This window comes from Eretmochelys imbricata, chromosome 1, assembly GCF_965152235.1.
Source record: "Eretmochelys imbricata isolate rEreImb1 chromosome 1, rEreImb1.hap1, whole genome shotgun sequence".
Classification (NCBI taxonomy): Eukaryota; Metazoa; Chordata; order Testudines; family Cheloniidae; genus Eretmochelys; species Eretmochelys imbricata.
This window is the reverse complement of record NC_135572.1, coordinates 297,837,796-297,860,894: the sequence shown is the minus strand read 5'-3', so window position 1 is coordinate 297,860,894 and position 23,099 is coordinate 297,837,796. Positions and strand designations below refer to the sequence as shown.

General features: G+C 44.4%; 2 protein-coding genes across 4 annotated transcripts in view; both read left to right on the top strand.

Annotated features, from left to right (window-relative positions):
• The window catches only part of XPOT (exportin for tRNA), a 70,150-nt gene extending 58,898 nt beyond the window's left edge, over positions 1 to 11,252 (top strand). Inside the window, exons 23-25 of the mRNA XM_077833444.1 lie at positions 4,688 to 4,759; positions 10,027 to 10,083; positions 10,672 to 11,252. Of these exons, the coding sequence (XP_077689570.1) occupies positions 4,688 to 4,759; positions 10,027 to 10,083; positions 10,672 to 10,698 (156 nt within the window). The 3' untranslated portion in view covers positions 10,699 to 11,252. The remainder of the gene's footprint in view (positions 1 to 4,687; positions 4,760 to 10,026; positions 10,084 to 10,671) is intronic.
• A 6,684-nt stretch (positions 11,253 to 17,936) lies between these two features.
• The window catches only part of TBK1 (TANK binding kinase 1), a 54,173-nt gene continuing 49,010 nt past the window's right edge, over positions 17,937 to 23,099 (top strand). For 2 of the 3 annotated variants that reach the window (XM_077833433.1, XM_077833420.1), the window contains exon 1: positions 17,937 to 18,044. The gene's annotated coding sequence lies outside the window, so the exon portion shown is untranslated. The remainder of the gene's footprint in view (positions 18,045 to 23,099) is intronic. The other variant, XM_077833428.1, reaches the window with a different exon arrangement.

Genomic DNA, 23,099 nt, shown 5'->3' with positions numbered 1-23,099 from the left:
GCAGGGGTCCAGTGTGGGACCTCCTGCTGACACCAAGAAGTCATCACAGCGCCTTCCACCTGGAGGCCTTTGCAGTGGCCAGTGACTTACTATCACTCCCAGTGCCCCGACCCCAGTGGGACAACTACCAGCTCTGATGAACATGACTAGCAGAAGGGAGCATGGGGCTCTGAGCATGTACCTGGCACTGGGGCCCTCTATCATCTATGAGGTCTTCCACAATCTGGCACTGGTCCCTGTACACTCAGCACCGATTGGTGGAAGCGAGGTCACCTCGGGGGATGCTTCTTCGTAGTTGGAGGTGAAGCCCTACACCCAGCCTAAGAGCTGCCATCGCTACCCATCCTACATCCTGCCGGACCCCCATGCGGACCCCCCCATTGGTACCTGGCCTGAAGGACAGTGGCCAGTGCAGGTCCAGTGGCCGTTGTGAAATCTGTGGGGATTTCTCCTGTACTGGGACTGCCATCCCACTGGTCCTACTCAGTTGCATCCGAGAGGAAGGCCCATGCCCTGCTCTGCTCAGCACCTGACCCCGACTACAATACTGACACGGAAGATGTGGGCCCAGGGGATGTAATAAGGGCAGAAGAAGAGGAGGAAACTCCTCCTCCAGCTCAGACCTATTCCTTCCTCCCAGATGAGGGAGGGGCTGAGCAGCTCATTACTGCAAGATGACTTTAGAGCCCATCAGGAGCTTCTAAAGAGGATAGCTACTAACTTAGGGCTAGAGGTCAAGGTACTCAAGGAGTCTTCACATAGCCTTATTAGATGGGGCTGCTGCAGCCAAAATGTCAAAGTGGCCCTACGCATTAATGAGGCTGCTATGGGTCCAGTCAGAGCCCTATGGCAGACCCCATCTTCTCTCCCTCCCACCTCCAAACAGTAGAAAAGAAATATATGTACTTATATTCTCACCCCTCTCCCAGGTCTCTAGTGGTCTTAGAGGCCAATGAGAGGGACAGACAAGACCAGACAAGCACTACCTCCAAGCAGAAGGACTTAAAAATGCTAGACCTGTTGAATAAATTTTTCTGACAAACGGGCGGGTTACAGCTTAGTATTTCTAACCAACAAGCCCTGCTTGGGAGGTACGATTACAATATGTAGGACTTTAAACTTCACCATACAGACTTGCTGCCTCAGGACTCCAGGCAAGAGTTTTCCACACTCTTAGAGGAAGGAAAGAACATAGCCTGAGCCTCACTCCAGGTGGGCCTGGATGCAGCCAATGGGGCAACCAGAAAGATGGCTTCTGCAGTGGTCATGGGTTAGTACTCGTGGCTTCAATTCTCAGGGCTCCTATTGGCGATTCAACAACTGATCCAAAACCTCCCATTCGAGGGTACCTCTCTTCTCTCAAAGCAAACGGACACAAAGCTCCATGGCCTGAAGGATTACAGGGCTACCCTCAAATCCCTGTTCAAAGCAAATCCACCAGGTCTTGCTAGGTAGTAGGGAGCCATCTACTAGAGCTACTTACCTGGCCAAGTGGAAACGTTTCTCGGTGTGGTCTTCCCAGTGAGGTCTTTCTCGAACTCGGTCTTCCCATCAGTCTGTACTTGAATACCTGCTCTATCTGAAACAACAAGGTCTGGCCCTCGCATGTATCCAGGTCCACCTAGCAGCGATCTGAGCCTTCCACCCTTTGGTGAGCTGCAGGTCAGTCTTATCACATGAGATGTCCATTCGCTTTCTTAAAGACTTATAAAAGCTTTACCCTCAAATTTGCGAGCCAGTTCCACTGTGGGATTTAAACCTGGTACTTGCAAGACTCTCAGGCCCTCCCTTTGAGCTGACTTTGTGCCCTCAGCCATGGGCGGTGGGTGGAGCCCCACTTTGGGGAGGCTAGCCCCGGCTCTGCCCCTTTCTTCCCCTCCCCTCGGCTGGAGGAGCCCCGAGCCGGCCGGAGCCCTGAGACGCTCCTTCACCCTCCCACCCGGAGGAGCCCCAAGACACCCCCCCCACAGCTGGAGGAGCCCCAAGACACACACACCCCTACCCCCCTCAGCTGGAGGACCCTCGAGCTGGCTGAGGCCCTGAGGGTACCCCCCGCACCTGCCCAGAGGAGCCCTCAGCTGGCCAAAGCCCTGAGCTCCCATACCCAGAGTACCGGGCCAGCTGCAGCTGCACCATGCCTCCCCTCCCCAGACCCCAAGCTGCCTGGAGAAAAGCGTGCGTCTCTCTTCTCTGGAAGAAGCTTTTGCTGTGCCCCATTCAGGTTCTGGGGCGGCTGAGGAGGCAGTAGGGGCATAATAAATCAAAAATTTTCCCCCAAAACCCCACAACCGGGGGTCCGGCGGCTGCAGCTCAGCCTCTCCGTGTCTATTATACCTGCCGCCCATGCCCTCTGCTGTTTCCCTCCTGGAAGGTCGCCTTCCTGGTAGTGATTATCTCAGCCAGAAAGGTCTTGGAAATCAGGGCCCTTACATCAGAACCACCATACAGTTTTCTTTAAGACAAGATTCAACTGCGCCCCAACCTGGCCTTCCTTCCAAAGGTGATTCCATAGTAACCAGGCCATTTTTCTGCCAGTTTTCTTCCCAAAAACTGCACAAGAATTCAGAAGAGCAGCGGCTTTACTCGTTGGACATTAGACATGCTGTAGCCTTCTATATTGAGAGGATCAAGCCGTTCCGTAGATCTGCACAACTCTTCGTACCAATAGCAGAAAGGATGAAATGCCTACCGGTCTCAGCCCAGAGAATCTCATCCTGGATAATCTCCTGTATTTGCACGTGCTACAAGCAGGCACCTTCTGCTATCTTGACAACTCATTCAGCGAGAGCTCAGGCCTCATCAGTGGCATTTCTGACCCAGGTCCTGATCCAAGACATCTGCAGGGCTGCATACCGTCTCCGTTTACTACACCATCACCCAGCAGGCTCGAGATGATGCCAGGTTTGGGAGAGCAGTATTGCAATCCACATGTCCATGAATTCTGAGTCCACCTCCTTGGTACTGCTGATGAGTCAACTAACGTGGAATGGATATGAGCAAGCACTCGAAGAAATAATGGTTACTACCCTTTCCATAAGTGGTGTTCTTCGAGATGTAGTGTTTGTGTCCATTCCATGGCCCACCCTCCTACCCTTTTGTTGGAGTTAGCCAGCAAGAAGGAACTGAAAAGGTGTGGGGCCAGCAGTGCCCCTTATACTGACGCATAAGCACGCGGCACCAGAGGGTGCTAGAGCCGGCCCAACAGATACTGAGTGAAAAATGTCTTGCAACAGTGCATGCAGCCCGGGCACAGCTAACGTGGAATGGACATGAGCAACACATCTCTATGAGCAACAGTTATAGAAAGGTTAGTAACTTTTTTTTCTTAACAGATCTGTGTATTCGGTGTCGGAAACGCAGGTTTTAGTGACTAAAATAAGCTTTTGCTATTTGTTACTCTTGTTCACAATGCTGCAGAGCCAACATAGATATGTGAGAATTATCTGGATTCTATTTCTTATACGTCACAAACAAACAAAATTGTGTACTAAGTTCCAACTACAGGGCTAAAAACTGGTGTTTGTACAAACTCATTTGATTCTTTTTGCGTCTTCTAGATGGCAGATTGAATCTTGTTCTTGAACATAGGGAGGTACCTGGTAAACACTGAAAAAATACTCTAGTGAATTGGAGACACCTTTTTTGGTAAATGGCTATGAAATCCCTGGTAACATTACATTTATATGCCATTTGCCCTAACAAAACAGCATAAATTTAGAAAATCATTACAGAGATGACTACTAGCCATCAGCCTCTGGGAGTACATCTGGGGTGCTGAATTTCTCAATCATTCTGAAACCAATGAGTTTTGTCATTAGTAGGAGCAGTAACCTAAGGTGGAGCTATAGTGTGGTAAATGTGCTGGCATATATTTCCTCTAAATGCTGCACGCTTCTGAGTTGTGAAGTATGACAAAATGGAGGCCCTAAGGTCCACTTAGTTAAATTGGCTATAATAACATTTGACTTCCATTACTCTTGCAATTTTAATTCAGCCAGGTTTCTTTTTAAAATCATGTGTTTTATTCTATGCAACAAGTAAAACTAAAATATAATAGGGCTCTTAACTTTATAACTAATGCTGAAACTTGGAGAAATCTTTTACTTTACAACAACTTATAATTAAGGTTAAGATTTTGTCATGGTTATTTGTAGTAAAAGTAATGGACAGGTCGCAGGCAATAAACAAAAATTCATGCGAGCTGTGACCTGTCCTGACTTTTATTAAAAATAACAGGGGAAGAGAGGGCCGGGGGAAGGAATGACAGCAGAAGCCCTATGGGGGGACTGACAGCCCCATCCCCACCACTGTGGGTCAGGGGAGCACAGCCCCAGCTCTGGCACTGGCAAAAGGAGCGGGGGGATCGTATGGCCCTGGCCGCAGCTGCGAGGGAGAGGGGGGGCCCTGGTTTTGGCCCCGCCACTGACAGCTGAAGTCAAGGAGGTCTGGTAAAGTCTCAGAATCTGGGTCCTCCGTGACTAAACTGTATCCTTACTTATAGTCCATAAATACTTGCTACTTGAAGTCCTACAGTTGCTACTGATACCTTCTACATGAAGGGCCAAAACTAAGTCACTGTTCTTAAAGCTACTTATGTACCCTAAAACACATATCCCTAATGGCTTTTATTGTTAATTTATAAGGCTACATTTGTCCAAGCAAAATTGTGGTTTGATATCTTTTCCAGGGCCCTGAATGCATCCACTATCTTCAGCAAGAATATCTGCCTTCATTGCAGGTAGCTCCTGAAATAATCCAGGTAGGAACATTTTCTAGTTGGTATTTCAAATATTTAAAAGTGAAAACTGAAGACAATATCAAAAGTCATAGAATCATAGAATATCAGGGTTGGAAGGGACCCCTGAAGGTCATCTAGTCCAACCCCCTGCTCGAAGCAGGACCAATTCCCAGTTAAATCATCCCAGCCAGGGCTTTGTCAAGCCTGACCTTAAAAACTTCCAAGGAAGGAGATTCCACCACCTCCCTAGGCAACGCATTCCAGTGTTTCACCACCCTCTTAGTGAAAAAGTTTTTCCTAATATCCAATCTAAACCTCCCCCACTGCAACTTGAAGCCATTACTCCTCGTTCTGTCATCTGCTACCATTGAGAACAGTCTAGAGCCATCCTCTTTGGAACCCCCTTTCAGGTAGTTGAAAGCAGCTATCAAATCCCCCCTCATTCTTCTCTTCTGCAGGCTAAACAATCCCAGCTCCCTCAGCCTCTCCTCATAAGTCATGTGTTCTAGACCCCTAATCATTTTTGTTGCCCTTCGCTGGACTCTCTCCAATTTATCCACATCCTTCTTGTAGTGTGGGGCCCAAAACTGGACACAGTACTCCAGATGAGGCCTCACCAATGTCGAATAGAGGGGGACGATCACGTCCCTCGATCTGCTCGCTATGCCCCTACGTATACATCCCAAAATGCCATTGGCCTTCTTGGCAACAAGGGCACACTGCTGACTCATATCCAGCTTCTCGTCCACTGTCACCCCTAGGTCCTTTTCCGCAGAACTGCTGCCTAGCCATTCGGTCCCTAGTCTGTAGCGGTGCATTGGATTCTTCCGTCCTAAGTGCAGGACCCTGCACTTATCCTTATTGAACCTCATCAGATTTCTTTTGGCCCAATCCTCCAATTTGTCTAGGTCCTTCTGTATCCTATCCCTCCCCTCCAGCGTATCTACCACTCCTCCCAGTTTAGTATCGTCCGCAAATTTGCTGAGAGTGCAATCCACACCATCCTCCAGATCATTTATGAAGATATTGAACAAAACCGGCCCCAGGACCGACCCCTGGGGCACTCCACTTGACACCGGCTGCCAACTAGACATGGAGCCATTGATCACTACCCGTTGAGCCCGACAATCTAGCCAGCTTTCTACCCACCCTATAGTGCATTCATCCAGCCCATACTTCCTTAACTTGCTGACAAGAATACTGTGGGAGACCGTGTCAAAAGCTTTGCTAAAGTCAAGAAACAATACATCCACTGCTTTCCCTTCATCCACAGAACCAGTAATCTCATGATAAAAGGCGATTAGATTAGTCAGGCATGACCTTCCCTTGGTGAATCCATGCTGGCTGTTCCTGATCACTTTCCTTTCATGCAAGTACTTCAAGATTGATTCTTTGAGGACCTGCTCCATGATTTTTCCAGGGACTGAGGTGAGGCTGACTGGCCTGTAGTTCCCAGGATCCTCCTTCTTCCCTTTTTTAAAGATTGGCACTACATTAGCCTTTTTCCAGTCATCCGGGACTTCCCCGGTTCGCCACGAGTTTTCAAAGATAATGGCCAATGGCTCTGCAATCACAGCCGCCAATTCCTTCAGCACTCTCGGATGCAACTCGTCCGGCCCCATGGACTTGTGCACGTCCAGCTTTTCTAAATAGTCCCTAACCACCTCTATCTCCACAGAGGGCTGGCCATCTCTTCCCCATTTTGTGATGCCCAGCGTAGCAGTCTGGGAGCTGTCCTTGTTAGTGAAAACAGAGGCAAAAAAAGCATTGAGTACATTAGCTTTTTCCACATCCTCTGTCACTAGGTTGCCTCCCTCATTCAGTAAGGGTCCCACACTTTCCTTGGCTTTCTTCTTGTTGCCAACATACCTGAAGAAACCCTTCTTGTTACTCTTGACATCTCTCGCTAGCTGCAGCTCCAGGTGCGATTTGGCCCTCCTGATTTCATTCCTACATGCCCGAGCAATATTTTTATACTCTTCCCTGGTCATATGTCCAACCTTCCACTTCTTGTAAGCTTCTTTTTTATGTTTAAGATCCGCTAGGATTTCACCGTTAAGCCAAGCCGGTCGCCTGCCATATTTACTATTCTTTCGACTCATCGGGATGGTTTGTCCCTGTAACCTCAACAGGGATTCCTTGAAATACAGCCAGCTCTCCTGGACTCCTTTCCCCTTCAAGTTAGTCCCCCAGGGGATCCTGGCCATCCGTTCCCTGAGGGAGTCGAAGTCTGCTTTCCTGAAGTCCAGGGTCCGTATCCTGCTGCTTACCTTTCTTCCCTGCGTCAGGATCCTGAACTCAACCAACTCATGGTCACTGCCTCCCAGATTCCCATCCACTTTTGCTTCCCCCACTAATTCTACCTGGTTTGTGAGCAGCAGGTCAAGAAAAGCGCCCCCCCTAGTTGGCTCCTCTAGCACTTGCACCAGGAAATTGTCCCCTACGCTTTCCAAAAACTTCCTGGATTGTCTATGCACCGCAGTATTGCTCTCCCAGCAGATATCAGGAAAATTAAAGTCACCCATGAGAATCAGGGCATGCGATCTAGTAGCTTCCGTGAGCTGCCAGAAGAAAGCCTCATCTACCTCATCCCCCTGGTCCGGTGGTCTATAGCAGACTCCCACCACTACATCACTCTTGTTGCACACACTTCTAAACTTAATCCAGAGACACTCAGGTTTTTCTACAGTTTCGTACCGGAGCTCTGAGCAGTCATACTGCTCCCTTACATACAGTGCTACTCCCCCACCTTTTCTGCCCTGCCTGTCCTTCCTGAACAGTTTATAACCATCCATGACAGTACTCCAGTCATGTGAGTTATCCCACCAAGTCTCTGTGATTCCAATCACATCATAGTTCCTTGACATTACTAGGACCTCCAGTTCTCCCTGCTTGTTTCCAAGGCTTTGTGCATTCGTATATAAGCACTTGAGATAACCTGTTGATCGCCCCTCATTCCCAGTATGAGGCAGGAGCCCTCCCCTCACAGACATTTCTGCCTGTGCTTCCTCCCGGTATCCCTCTTTCCCACTTACCTCAGGGCTTTGGTCTCCTTCCCCCGGTGAACCTAGTTTAAAGCCCTCCTCACTAGGTTAGCCAGCCTGCTGGCAAAGATGCTCTTCCCTCTCTTCGTAAGATGGAGCCCGTCTCTGCCCAGCACTCCTCCTTCATGGAACACCATCCCATGGTCAAAGAATCCAAAGCCTTCTCTCCGACACCACCTGCGTAGCCATTCGTTGACTTCCACGATTCGACGGTCCCTACCCAGGCCTTTTCCTTCCACGGGGAGGATGGACGAGAAGACCACTTGCGCCTCAAACTCCTTTATCCTTCTTCCCAGAGCCATGTAGTCCGCAGTGATCCGCTCAAGGTCATTCTTGGCAGTATCAGTCGTGTTGGTAGGCTTAATTTCTCCTGTTACATTTCAGTAAAACACACAATTGCTATGTAGTACTAAAACAACATGACAAAAACAATATTATTATTAAAATTAGGGATGTAAATATTGGTTTAAAAAGTTAACCAGTTAAACGATTAAAATTATATAGTTTAACTGGTTAACCGAGAGAGTTCCATGGGGTCTGGGACAGCATGGCTGGGGTTAATGGTTAAGTCTGGTTAACTAGTAAGCCTAATGCTTACCGTTTAACCTTTTACATCCCTAATTAAAATACAGCATACAGGAAAACCATCCACAAGTTGGCGGTACAAATACCAACTCAGTGCTGTTAAACTCAGTGATTTAAAGCCTTACCTCAAAAAACGTCCAGTGTAAAAGATTAATTATAGTCATGCAGCCAGCTTTCCAAAATAATCTGAGTGGAAACTTATTTAGATGGAGGACTGAAGCAGGAGATATGTCTGAAACCAATAATCAAGTATTTTGATACCCACAAAGTGTTAACATTTGTTTTTGTGAAGATATTTGCCCAGAAATCAGCAAATGAAAAAATATTTTAGCCCCTTCAGAGTTGCACAGGTGTCATCTTAGTATGCTTTGTCTAGTTCTGCCCTCAGAGAGCTTACGGAGCACAAGTACTTCTAAATATTATTTTTGTTGAGTATCTGTGAAATGTTTCCAAAGTCCAAATCTCTGGAGTAAAAACTATATAGCTATAGATCTTATTACAAGTGTTAGTCTAGTTTAAGTGACTACCATATTGGTAGTAAAAATAAACATTTCATAGCAGTCATTTCTTTTTAATAAGACTTAAATCTGAGAAATTAAGGTACAAGGAATTTTGATTTTATAAAAATGGGTACAGAAATATTTTTTATATTAAAGATCACATTAACTTAACGTATCAATTTTCTGTAGTGTGTTTGGTCTTACTAATGTACAAGGTTCTTGTACATTACAATAATTCTTGCACTTAAATAGACAAGAGATACAGAAGTGTTTTCAGCAATTAAAGTATTTTTTTCAAGCTTGATTATTTCAACAGTTAATGTGATTAGGGCATTTTAAAAGGTACACTAAATGTTATCTGGGTGAACTAGTTTGATTAGATGTTGAGTGCCAAGAAGAAATAGAGGATCTCAGTTCTGATCTGTGAGTTCTTTGGAGGTGGAAGCGGTCAGACCTGCTTCTTTGGAAGATAGTATTTACCATCGTAGTGTGACTTAAATTGTGAAACCAGTTGATTTAACAGCATAAATAATACTTGTGCGATAATTTATACTTAAGATAAAGGAAGGCTTCTTACATATCCATACACTACCCTTTGATCCAAGGTTGTAACTGCTTTGTCAGGAATTGTGCCACAGAGTGAGGGCAGAATGACTCTTTATCTTGAAATACTCATATTAACAATACTTAACACATGTAGTGCTTTACATGGTCACAGTACTGTACAAAATTAGGGAGGTAGGTGTTATCCTGATTTAACTTTAAGGATAAACAGAGGAAATAACACTACTGCAGTGCCACAAGTCATGCAAAGGCAAATTTAGAGCCATGGTCCTCCTGACTTCAGTGCTCCATTCTATGCTTCTCTGTTATCATTCAAAATAAATATAAAATGGGTTGCTAAAAACTGTAAATATATGTTCTCCTCTGAAGCATACCTGAGGGGAGCCAAAACCTATGATTCATCCTTACTGGCCAGTGAAATGCATAGTTTACCTCCTCTTTTAAAGAAAAGAAAAAAGCACAGTGGGGAAAATATGAACTTCAATTTTGTGGCTGAAATATAAACTTCTGTTACTCATTACCTCTCAAGCACTTGTTTTGTTTATCCATCTAGCTACAGTGTATTTCAGTATTAATTCTCATTGCTCATTTACAGGAGTTTTGTCAAGCACTTCAGCAGCCTGATGCTAAAGTTTTTAAAAATTACTTAAAGGTAAGTTTAAATACAGTGTGTTTCCTTATTACAGTGTACATACTTCACTGAGTTATGGTAGCGATTTGAAGGCAAGTGAGAACATATCTCTGGTGCTCTAACTTAACAAAATGATTTTACGGATGTTTTGTGTCCTGTAAACCTGCAAGTAACCAGCAAAGTTAAAAATGATTCCCCCCCTCCCCACGCTCCTTCCAAACAACTTAAACACTATTAAATTGTCATTTGATTTCTTTGGTCATATATCCAATGAGATGGTATCTATTTGGCCTATATAATCAAATAGATAACTTGAACAGAAAGGGCATAACTGGCATGGTTCTAAAATATGCATGATAATACTTCCCTTCATCATAGTTGTTCTATACTGCAAAAGAGTTTGAGTACCACCATCAATAGATTTTTAGATGGAACCACTTCTCTGTTGAGCTTCAGGGAAAATCAGTCTCCTCAAATTAATGTGCACATATTAGTGTAAAGACATTAACCCTAACCATACTATGAAAATGTATAATCTGTATTTCCTCAAGCTTTAGCAAGGCTTGTATAAAAAATACTATTTTGTGTTTTTTCTTTTTTTTAAAACAGGTATTCTTTCAAAGAGCAAAGCCCTAAGGAAAATACTGGAATCCTCTGTACCTGCTTCCATAATCAGGAACTCCAGTTATTTATACAAATGCTAACCTTTTGTGCCATTTGAACTGTTTTTTTTTAAAAGATGTTGCTCTCTGCTTACATCAGTAAATATTTTAGTCTTTGGAAAAATGCAAATGAATATGCACCCCTTCTGTGTCTCATAAGATACATGTAAGGTATGTGACAACATGGGAAGTTGCCTGCATGCCTATTCCAACCCTTTTACTTTGTGTCGGATGGTCTAAGTTTATGCTGTAACAAATACAGCAGTAAAATACCTGACTTATTTTTGAAATAAAAAAATATGAAAATCTAAGACCATAGCAGTGGTGATTAAGCTGTGTACATTTTTAAAGATACTGAGTAAAAAATGTTTTCATGAGACATAAATTTCATTTGTTCATGTATAGTGACATGAAAAATAAAACAATCAAACTCATTTTTGTAGATAGTCATTTCATTGAAATTGTCTTAATGCTGAAGTGTATATTCTACAAAACACAGATTGGTTTAATAAATTATGATTAAAAATAGGAACTGGCTCTACTTTTTTATAAAAATAAATTTTATGTAGTGAAAAAGTACAGGTCTCTGACTCATTGTGTTGCATCTTTAGGTGTTACAATCAGTAAGCTGCAGAACACTGTATTAGTTTTGAGCAAGAAATAGCAATTCTATTGGCACTTTGATACAGTGTTATGGTCAGTTAGGATGTTTACTGTCCTGTGTGTAGATGAACCAAGCAAAAATTGCATTTATCACAATATATTTCGCTTGTGTCTCTGTGGTTCCCCACCTGATGTTGTAGTATGCAGGCTACTATCAGAAAATTTGATGGGGAAAAACATAGTTATGCAATGAGTCCTAGTTTTCTCCCAAGAATAAATATCTACATAAGATTGTGGAGTCAACATACCCCACAGATAATCAGGAGTGGCCAAATTTTTTTCCTACATTACATAGTACTTTAAAATAAGACTCGAGTCACAATACTCGTTTAAAATAATGACAGTGTGTCCTTCAACTAGGCTACAGCAAACCAGATTACTAGGAGTAGAAAGGCTGTCAAATAACTAATCCTAGGAATGTCCAGCAAGGACCCGAACTTTCTGGCAGTCATTAGCAGATTCACAGTTTGGTACAACTGGAACAAAATCCAATACACTTGTGGAAGAACTCAACCACCCCCACCCACTATGATTATCAAATATCTTCTGAGCTAATTATCACATTTCTTGACTAAAAGGATAGTCCTGTGGGACAGAGGGCGTTAAGTCAAATATTATATGGCTCTCTAGAGAGATACCAAGAACAAGCCGAGGGACTGCCCTCTTGGTGTGGATTCTTCAGTGATTTAAATTTTCACTGGCTCTAACAGAGTCCTGGCTTACTTTCATTATATTACATGTAATCTAATTATTAGGGCTGTGGATTAATCACAGTTAACTCACACGATTAACTCAAAAAAATTAATCACGATTAATCACTGTTAAACAATAGAGTACCAACTTAAATTTATTAAATGTTTTGGATATTTTTCTACATTTTCATATATATTCTGTGTTGTAATTTAAATCAAAGTGTATATTCTTTTTAAATACAAATATTTGCACTGTAAAAATGATAAAATAAATAGTATTTTTCAATTCCTCATACAAGTACTGTAGTGCAATCTTTGTTGTGAAAGTGCAATTTACAAATGTAGATTTTTTTTGTTACATAACTGCATTCAAAACCAAAACAATGTAAAACTTCAGAGCCTACAAGTCCACTCAGTCCTACTTCTTGTTCAGCCAATCACTAAGAGAAACAAGTTTGTTTACATTTACAGGCGATAACGCTGCCCGCTTTTTATTTACAATGTCACCAGAAAGTGAGAAGAGGCATTTGCATGGCACTTTTGTAGACGGCATTGCAAGGTATTTATGTCTCAGATATGCTAAACCTTCATGTGCCCCTTCATGCTTCAGCCTCCATTCTAGAGGACATGATTCCATGCTGATGACGCTCATAAAATGCATTAATTAAATTTGTGACACAATTCTCCCCCAGGAAGTTCAATGTCCCATGCTCTGTTTTATCCCAATTTTGCCATATATTTCATGTTATAGCAGTCTTGGATGATGACCCAGCACATGTTGTTCATTTTAAGAACGCTTTCACTGCAGATTTGACAAAACACAAAGAAGATACCATTGTGAGATTTCTAAAGATAGCTACAGCACTAGACCCAAGGTTTAAGAATCTGAAGTGCCTTCCAAAATCTGAGAGGGAAGAGGTGTTGAGCATGCTTTCAGAAGTCTTAAATGAGCAACGCTCCGATGCAGAAACTACAGAGCCTGAACCACCAAAAAAGAAAATCCATCTTCTACTAGTGGCATCTGTCTCAGATAATGAACATGTATTGGTCCGCACTGCTTTGGATTGTTGTTGAACAAAACCCGTCACCAGCATGGATGCATGTCCTCTCAAACAGTGGTTGAAGCATGAAGGGACATATGAATCTTTAGTGCACCTGGCACGTAAATATCTTGCGACGCCAGCTACAACAGTGCCATGAGAATGCCTGTTTTCGCTTTCAGGTGACTTAAACAAGAAGTGGGCAGCATTCTCTCCTGCAAATGTACACAAACTTGTTTGTCTGAGCAATTGGCCGAACAATAGGACTGAGTGGACTGTAGGCTCTAAAGTTTTACATTTTTTATTTTTGAATGCAGATTTTTTTGTACCTAATTCTATACTTGTATGTTCAACTTTCATGATAGAGAATAAACTATAGTACTTGTATTAGGTGAACTGAAAAATACTATTCCTTTCTTTTGTTTTTTACAGTGCAAATACGTGTAATCAGAAATATAAAGTGAGTCCTGTACACTTTGTATTTTGTGTTGTAATTGAAATCAATATATTTGAAAATGTAGAAAACCTCCAAAATATTGAAATAAATTGTTAACAATGTAATTAATCACGATTATGTTTTTTTAATTGCTTGACAGCCCTACTAATTATGTAAGGGCTAGACTGGAGGGTGCAAGGTAGCAATTATGCCTCAGGCCAGATTTCTTCCTGTTTGCTCCTGGCTGCATTTGGTCCTGGATAATAGCAAATTACTACCTTCCATGTGCCCCTTCAGCTGTGCTGGCTGGCATGTATGGGGTAGAGCCCAAGTTCCACCCACATCTCTCCCACCTGCTGAGGCAAATGAATAATGGGCTTGCAGCTCACACTCACCATTACATGCCTGGATTTTAGGTTTAGTGAGACAGTTCTCTTCCCTCCACCCCTTGAGGATAAATGGTTTGTATAACTGGTCATTTGTAAGATTGGAGTTTGTGAAACTGAGCTTCGACTGTAATTCCAACTCTTAAGTGGTACCTGTAGTCTTCACTGAAGCAGGAAAAGCATCCTCTGAGTGTTAAACATGTCCAGATACTTCCAAAGAGGGGAGTCTGGTGATGACTGTCCTTCCAGACCATGTGTGGGCTTGCCAGCCAAAATTCTTGGTTTTTTTTGTGAGATGCTAAATGGGCACTTTGAGGGTGAGAGCAGTCAACCACTACAGAGTCTAAATCCAGGTACGCTGAGGTTTGTTTCCCCCCCACCTTCCTCCTCAGGCATTGGCTTCTTATGACCTTATTCTAGCACATACTCCCTTCTAGCACATGCCTCTTTTGCAATCTCCTTATGACACCTTCTCTATCGTGTACTCCACTTGCCTACGTACTAGCCACAAGCATGAGTGGAAGGAGTTATAACTGTATGGCAGATTTAAGTGCCTAACAAGCCCAGGTATTTTCCTAGGATACAAGCTAAGTGTTTTTGGAAAAGGTGCTGCAGTTTCTTAGCTGGCTGTGGAACTTTGAAGAGCCAAAACTGTCCGTATGTGAGGCAGAACTTACAGGCTCTTCAGAGTGCAAATTATGCCCTCCTTGGTCACAGCCTGCTGACCCTCAGCTCTACGGGGCCATGCCCTGGTAGTAAGAACAGACATATCTAGTCCCCACTTGTCCTAAGGAGCCATAACTCCAGTATGGAAAGACCTGATCAGGAGCAGCAGACCATGTCAAGGAGGCAATCTAAGGGTCAAGAGGATACCAGCTGACCAGCTCAGGGGTCAAGTCCTGGGGTAGACCTGAGCCAGAAGGGAGGAAAAAAACTTTAAGGGCTCATATGCCCCCACAAATATTGAAGGGAGTCCTAAGTGCTCTGGGCTGGTACACAGCTCCCCTTCTGAAACAAACCCTGGGACTCTAGCAATGAGCCCCCACTCCCCCCTGGCATAGAGTGTGAGACTCTGAGGTGGAGGACACAAAAGAAGACACATCTAAGGGACTCAAGGCACTAGATAAAGTGTCACAAGAGACCCTGACAGGGCTGGGTGGCAACTCCTGTGAAGCAGATGAAAAGGGCCAAAAAATGAAAGGGAAAGAAATATAAGAACTCTGACTCAAGCACTGTCTCTTCTAGTGAGGAAGGAGAGCTCTCCTCTTCCAGGGAAAACCTCTGGTACTGCAGATTACATGGCACAACCAGAGATGGTAGTACTGCCTCTACGAGTTCAGACAGATGGCCACAGGGCCGCCTTTATGCATATCCATTTCTTCTAGGGAAGGTCAGAAGGTAAGGTGAAAAGTAGCAAAGGTGATCATTCCAGGACACTGGTTTTCAGTTCTGATAGACTTGGCACTAAAACCCCCACTGCATCTAGCAGTGAGACCAACACCAGTCACGCACACCCTATCCTTCATCTAGACCCAAAATGTCTACAGCTGATAGCATGGCTATTGAGAGGGAATATTAATTGCATTCAGTCTGTCCTCCAAAATTGTTGGGACTTGCCTCTTCTCTACATGAGCTTCGAGGCTAAAGGCCTACTTCTCCATCTGGACTAGGTTTAGCTAATGTCAGGAAAACAACAGAAGCCCCAAGGACCCTGGCATCCCAGCTATTCTGGGTTTCTTCAAGATAGTGAGGAAAAAGGATTCCAGCCCACCACTGTTGCATGCTAGGTGTCAGATATAAGTAGCATCTTACATACTGGGTCTATTGGCAGATAATCTTCAAGTACCCAGATCTCTCAGACCACTCAGACTGGCTAGACCTGTTGTCAGACAAATCTTTTCTATATGGGACCCACTGGTGCTAGAAGCCCTGATCACACACAGTTTTGAATCATGAACATTAGTCGCACCATTCTGTCTATCCAACAAAACCTGTTTCTTGGTCACTATCACATCTGCAAGATGAGTTTTTGGAGTTGGCAGCGTTATCTAGGCTGGAAATTCATCATGACCCCAGAATCTTCTTGCCAAAAGTAAACTCCTCTTTCTATTCCTCACAGAAGGTAGTCCTGTCATTCAGTCCAAAGCCACAACATCCTGAAGAATAACTGGCATAATCTGGATGTTCATAGAACACCAAAGATCTGTCTTAAGTGCACTGAACTGACAAGATCATTTCCTTTCACCGGAAGTGCCAAGGGCTCTAGGTGTTCAAACTGTGACCAGATTGGTCAAGTTATGCATTGTAGAGGCAGAGAAGGCATCAGGTTCACCTGTTCCTGACGTCATCAAGGCACAAGATCTTTCTTTCTACTTATGAAGTCACCAATCTGTTCTTCCACTGAGGAAATCTGTAGGGCAGCAACATGGGCCTCTATTAACTTCTGTTTGTTAGACGGTAGTGTTTATGGAGAATCCATTCTGTTATTTGTGCCAGTCTTTTAGAGTAAGTTTGGCAGTTGGATCACTTTAGCCCATTCCACGCTTTTGTTTTGACTAGGGGGAGTTCAGTTAGCTACAACCAGAGAAGCTGCATGCTGTGAACTACTGGATTAAACCAGTGATCTATGGAATCTTACTTTAAAACTATATACTTTGCATGATTCGTTCCAGAAGCTCTCAGTCAGGACATAACAGACACTAGAAAATGGACTTTCTGTCCTCTACACAGGCATCCTTTGGCAAGAAGGTGCTACATTTGGTGATCCAGAAACAGTTTGCCCTTTTGGCAATTAATTTTGTGGGGGACTCTCCCTATCTCATTCTACTACTTTATCCATCTCTTATTTATTTTCACTGCTCGCTACTTCACATATGTCTGATACTGGGCTACAAAAGGGGAAATTTTTTACACAATAACTTTCTTGCTGCTAGCAATGTTTTCCATGATTCTACCCTTCCTGGTATTGTTAAAAAAAATGTTCACAACTGTTTTGTTGAGAAGCTTTGGAGCTTCATGCTTTGGGGTGTGAACTTGAAATTTGGGAGTGGTGCAGGATGGGGCTGGGGTGTCACTCGAGTGTCATGACTGTGCCTTCTGTAGTTCCTTTGAAAATTCACCTACATTTGGCCTAGTTCTAAGCCTCCAATACAAAAAAAAATCTGTTTGTATATGATCGGTAGATATTTGCCTAGAGTTTAGTAGCTACGTTCTCCAAAGATTCCATCGGCAATGAGCATGCTCCAACGCAGGGCTGCCAAGACTGAGCAAAGCGTCGCCTGCTCAGGCTCCTCCTAGGTGCCGAAGGATAGATACAGTGTTACCGTAAGCGAGATGAGGGATACTACCTCTCTTGTGCTCTCAGTGCTTCTGCTGCAGCGGGCCAGGAAGCGTGACTGGAATGCAAGGGGTGGAAGGGATGACAGAGAATACAAAAAAGGGGGGTAGGATGGTAGGTGGAGAGAAGCTGCGATGGAGTTAAGGGGGGGGGAATGGACTGAGGCCATCTAGAGGGATAAGGGGTACAGGAGCTAGGGTGGGGAGCTAGGAGCATAAGTCTAACCACAAGAGAACAGCCCCCTCCAGAACCTGAACACACCACTCCAGCATCTCAATAGTCTTCGGCTGTTGGCAAGGAGCAGCGAAACCCTCTGGAAATACATGATGGGGAGGGGGTGTCTGTGAAGAGGGGTGGCAGTAGTCGGGAGGGAACAGGTGGGCTACAACGACGGACGTTTGGGACTAGGAGGGGATGGCGGGGGAGTCTGAGGCGGGATGGGCGGGGGGCGGGTCTGAGGTGCTGGATGGGGATGAGCAGAGCGGCTGGGGCTCTGAGGGGGATGTCGGTGTCGCCGGATCGGAGCGGGCTGGAGCCTGCCGCAGGGCTCCGCGCGGGGCGGGGCTCCCCCGGCTGGGCCCGGGGAGCCCGTGGGAAGTACCCGCGGGGCGGCACGGCCAGGCCTGACACGCAACGGCAACGGCACCGCCCCGCCTCCCCAGCGCCGCCGTTGCAGGAAGCCGGAAGCGGCGGGAACAAGCTTTAGCTTGGCAGGGCCGAGCGGGAGTCGCGGATCGCGGCGCTGGGACGGGGCCGCTGTCTGCAGGTAGGGCCGGGCCGGTCCCGCGCGGGAGGGGTGGCGGGTCTCGGGGTGGTCTCGGCGCTGTGGTGGGAGCCGGGGCTAGGGCCGCTGCCGGAGGCTGGGCTGTGACAAGCCGGGGCCAAGGGGGAAGGGTGAGGGAACAGGAGCTCGCCCGCCGCTCCTGGGGGCGGCCTGGCGGCTCCGCTCCAGCCCCCCAACAGCCCAGCACTGTGCCGGCCCCCCACCGTCCCGGTGACCTGACCAGGCCCCGTGTGCTCTGCCCCGGTGCCGGGAGGGGGCAGGTCAGTGAGGCGCCTTTGGTTCCCCAAGCTGGGCCCTAGTCCTAGGGCAGCGAGCATCAGCCTGGGGCTGCTGGGGCTCGCCTTGGGGTGACAGCGCTGGTGAGTTGTGGCCGCGTGCCTGAGACTTGCAACGTCTTTAACATTAAACACAGCAAAATCCTTTGGTACTGGAGCGAGAGATTTTACAAGCTGCCTTTAAAGTCTGTCCAGATGGAGGAGGGAGTTGCCCTAGAAGTGATCGGCATGGTGGGTAAGGCATCGAGTTGGTGCCTAGGTGACATGGTTTCCGGCTCCAAGGATGGTATCCTGATTTGTTCATGGATGCATATGAGCTTTAATGCCCTCATCTCAAAACTGAACCACAGTTCATTCACTTATTTCAGGGGTTCTTAAACTGGGGGTCACAACACCTCAGGGCATCCTGAGGTTATTACATGGCGGGGTTACAAGCTGTCAGCCTCCACCCCAAACCCCACTTTGCCTACAGCATTTATAATGGTGTTAAATATATAAAAATATGTTTTTTAATTTATAAGGAGGGATTGCACCCAGAGGGTTGCTATGTGAAAGGGGTCACCAGTACAAAAGTTTAAGAACCACTGAATTATTTTATGTTTTTAAATCTTGTAGCCTCTTCGACTAGGCACCTATGGGGAAAGAGTGGGGGGAAGAGAGGAGGAGGTGGGAACCATTATCTTTTGTGGAATATAAGCTTTCAAACTTTCATTTAAGAAAATAATTCCATCTGTTGGAGTAGTTCCAGTTTTTGGATGTTGTGAAGGCCAAGACTATAACAGGATTAGAAAAAGAACTAGATAAGTTCATGGAGAAGAATAAAAGGAAGCAGCTAGAGACAAAAAGATACCTTTTAAATTTAAAAGGTAATATCCTACTGAGGAAAATAGAAAGGAACATAAACTCTGGCAAGTCAGGTATAAAAGTATAATTAGGCAGGCCAAAAAGGAATTTGAAGAGCAACTTGCCAAAGACACAAACTAACAGCAGATTATTTTTTAAGTACATGAGAGGCAGGAAACCTGCCAAACATGGGGCCACTGGACTACTGAGCTGCTAAAGGAGCACTCAGAGAAGACAAGGCCACTGCAGAGAAGCTATATTTTCAATTCACCTAATACTATTTTACAATTCACCTAATACAAGTACTGTAGTGCAATCTCTTTATCATGAAAGATTTCAGAGTAGCAACTGTGTTAGTCTGTATTCGCAAAAAGAAAAGGAGTACTTGTGGCACCTTAGAGACTAACAAATTTATTTGAGCATAAGCTTTCGTGAGCTACAGCTCACTTCATCGGATGCATTCAGTGGAAAATACAGTGAGGAGATTTATATACATAGAGAACATGAAACAATGGGTGTTACCATACACACTGTAAGGAGAGTGATCGCTTAAGGTGAGCTATTACCAGCAGGAGAGTGAGGGCAAGGGGGGGAACCTTTGGTAGTGATGATCAAGGTGGGCCATTTCCAGCAGTTGACAAGAATGGCTGAGGAACTGGGGGTGGAGGATAAACATGGGGAAATAGTTTTAGCTTGTGTAATGACCCATCCACTCCCAGTCCCTATTCAAGCCTAAATTAATTGTATCCAGTTTCCAAATTAATTCCAATTCAGCAGTCTCTCATTGGAGTCTGTTTTTTGAAGTTTTTTTGTTGAAGAATTGCAACTTTTAGGTCTGTAATCGAGTGCCAGAGACATTGAAGTGTTCTCCAACAGACTCCAATGAGAGACTGCTGAATTGGAATTAATTTGTAAACTGGATACAATTAACTTAGGCTTGAATAGGGACTGGGAGTGGATGGGTCATTACACAAACTAAAACTATTTCCCCATGTTTATTCCCCCCTCCCCCCTTGTTCCTCAGACGTTTTTGTCAACTGCTGGAAATGGCCCACCTTGATTATCACTACAAAAGGTTCCCCTCCCGGCCCCCGCTCTCCTGCTGGTAATAGCTCACCTTAAGTGATCACTCTCCTTACAGTGAATATGGTAACACCCATTGTTTCATGTTCTCTATGTATATAAATCTCCCCACTGTATTTTCCACTGAATGCATCTGATGAAGTGAGCTGTAGCTCACGAAAGCTTATGCTCAAATAAATTTGTTAGTCTCTAGGGTGCCACAAGTGCTTCTTTTCTTTTATCATGAAAGTTGAACTTACAAATGTAGAATTATGTACAAAAAAACTGCATTCAAAAATAAAACAATGTAAAACTTTAGAGCCTACAAGTCCACTCAGTCCTACTTCTTGTTCAGCCAGTCGCTAAGACAAACAAGTTTATTTACATTTATGGGAGATAATGCTGCCTGCTTCTTGTTTACACTGTCACCTGAAATTGAGAACAGGTGTTTGCATGGCACTGTTGTTGTAGCCAGTGCTGCAAGATATTGACATGCCAGATGCGCTAACGATGCATATGTCCCTTGATGCTTCAACTACCATTCCAGAGGACATGCGTCCATGCTGACGATGAGTTCTGATCAATAACAATCCAAAGCAGTGCAGACTGACGCACGTTCATTTTCATCATCTGAGTCAGATGTTACCAGCAGAAGAGTGATTTTCTTTTTTGGTGGTTTGGGTTCTGTAGTTTCTGCATCAGAATGTTGCTCTTTTAAGACTTCTGAAAGCATGCTCCACACCTCATCCCTCTCAGATTTTGGAAGGCATTTCAGATTCTTAAACCTTGGGTCGAGTGCTGTAGCTACCTTAGAAATTTCACATTGGTATCTTCTTTGCATTTTGTCAAATTTGCAGTGAAAGTGTTCTTAAAATGAACAACATGTGCTGGGTCATCATCCGAGACAGCTATAACATGAAATATTTGGCAGACTGTGGGTAAAACAGCAGGAGACATACAGTTCTCCCCCAAGGAGTTCAGTCACAAATTTAATTAATGCATTATTTTTTTAACAAACGTCGTCAGCATGGAAGCATGTCCTCTGGAACGATGGCCGAAGCATAAAGAAGGATATGAACCTTTAGTGCATTTGGCACATAAATATCTTGCGACGCCAGTTACAACAGTGAATTGAAAAATACTATTTCTTTTGTTTAATCATGCAACAGCCCTAGTTGAAACTATTGTAAAGAACAGAATTATTAGACACACAGATGGATATGATATGTTGGGGAAAAGTCCATGTGGCTTTTCCCCAATCTATTAGAATTCTTGGGGGGGCGCTGTTCAAGAATCTTGTGAACAAGGGTGATCCAGTGTATACAGTGTAGTTGGACTTTCAGAAAGTCTTTGACAAGGTCCCTCACCAAAGGCCCTTAAGCAAAGTAGGCAGTCATGGGATATGAGGGAAGGTCCTCTTATGGATCAGTAACTGATTAAAAGACAGGAAGTAAAGGGAGAGAGGTAAAAAGTTTGGTCTCCCAAGGAACTGTATTGGGATCAGTGCTGTTCAACATGTTCATAAATGATTTTGAAAAAGGGGTAGACGGTGAGGTGGCAAAGGTAGCAGACAATGCAAAATTACTCAAGATAGTTAAGTCTAAAGCAGACTGGGAGGAATTACAAAGGTATCTCAGAAAACTGGGTGACTGTACAACAAAATGACAGATGGAATTCAATGTTAAGTGCAAAGTAATGCACATTGGAAAACATAATTCCAACTATACCTACAAAATGAAGGGGTCTACATTAGCTGTTACCACTCAAGACAGATCTTGGAGTCATTGTGAATAGTTCTCTGAAAACATCTGTGCAGTGTTGGTCAAAAAACCCCAACAACTAACAACGTTAGGCTGCATTAGGAAAGGGATAGATAAGGGGATAGTAAATATCATAATGCCCTATATAAATCAATGGTATGTCCATGCCCTGAATATTGTATGCAGTTCTGGGTTGCCCCATCTCAAAAAAGATATATTAGAGTTGGAAAAAGTACAGAGAAGGGCAACAAAAATGATTAGGGGGATGGAACAGCTTCCATATGAGAAGAGATAAAAAGGACTGGGAGTTTTCAGCTTAGAAAAGAGACAACTAAGTGGGGATATGATAGAAGTCTACAAAATCATGAATGGTGTGGAGAAAGTGCATAAGGAAGTGTTATTTACCCCTTTACACAACACAAGAACCAGGTGTCACCAATGAAATTAATAGGCAGCAGGTTTAAAATAAACATAAAAAAGTACTTCTTCACACAATGCACAATCGACCCACGGAGCTCGTTGCCAGGGGATGTTGTGAAAGCCAAAACTATGACTGGGTTATAAAAAGAATTAGATAAGTTCATGGAGGATAGGCCCATCAGTGGGTATTATTCAAGATGGCCAGGGATGCTACCCCATGCTCTAGGTGTCCCTAACCCTCTGACTGCCAGAAGATGGGACTGAACAACAATGGGTGGATCACTCGATAAATTGCCCTGTTCTGTTCATTCCCTCTGAAGTGAGCAGGATACTGGGATAGATGGACCATTGGTCTGGCCCCGTCTGACCCTTATATTCTTAAGATCTTGGGGGCATAGTTCATGTCTTAAGTGTTTGTACAACAACTAGCACATTGGAAGTTTTGGGCATCTTCATAATACAAATGATATTTGCTGGGGAGGAGGCTGAAAAAGCAGAAGCAGAGAGAAGGGCAGCAGACTAGAAGCCAGGAGTTTCAGAGAAAAAGAATGCTCCTCCTTTCCAGTGGGTAAGGGCTTTTGAATGTACTAGAAACAACAATGGATGAGTTCCCAGGAAGAGTACCTTAGTAGGAATCCCAGCAGCTTTGATGTGGGGGTGGTCAGAGTTTGCCTTCT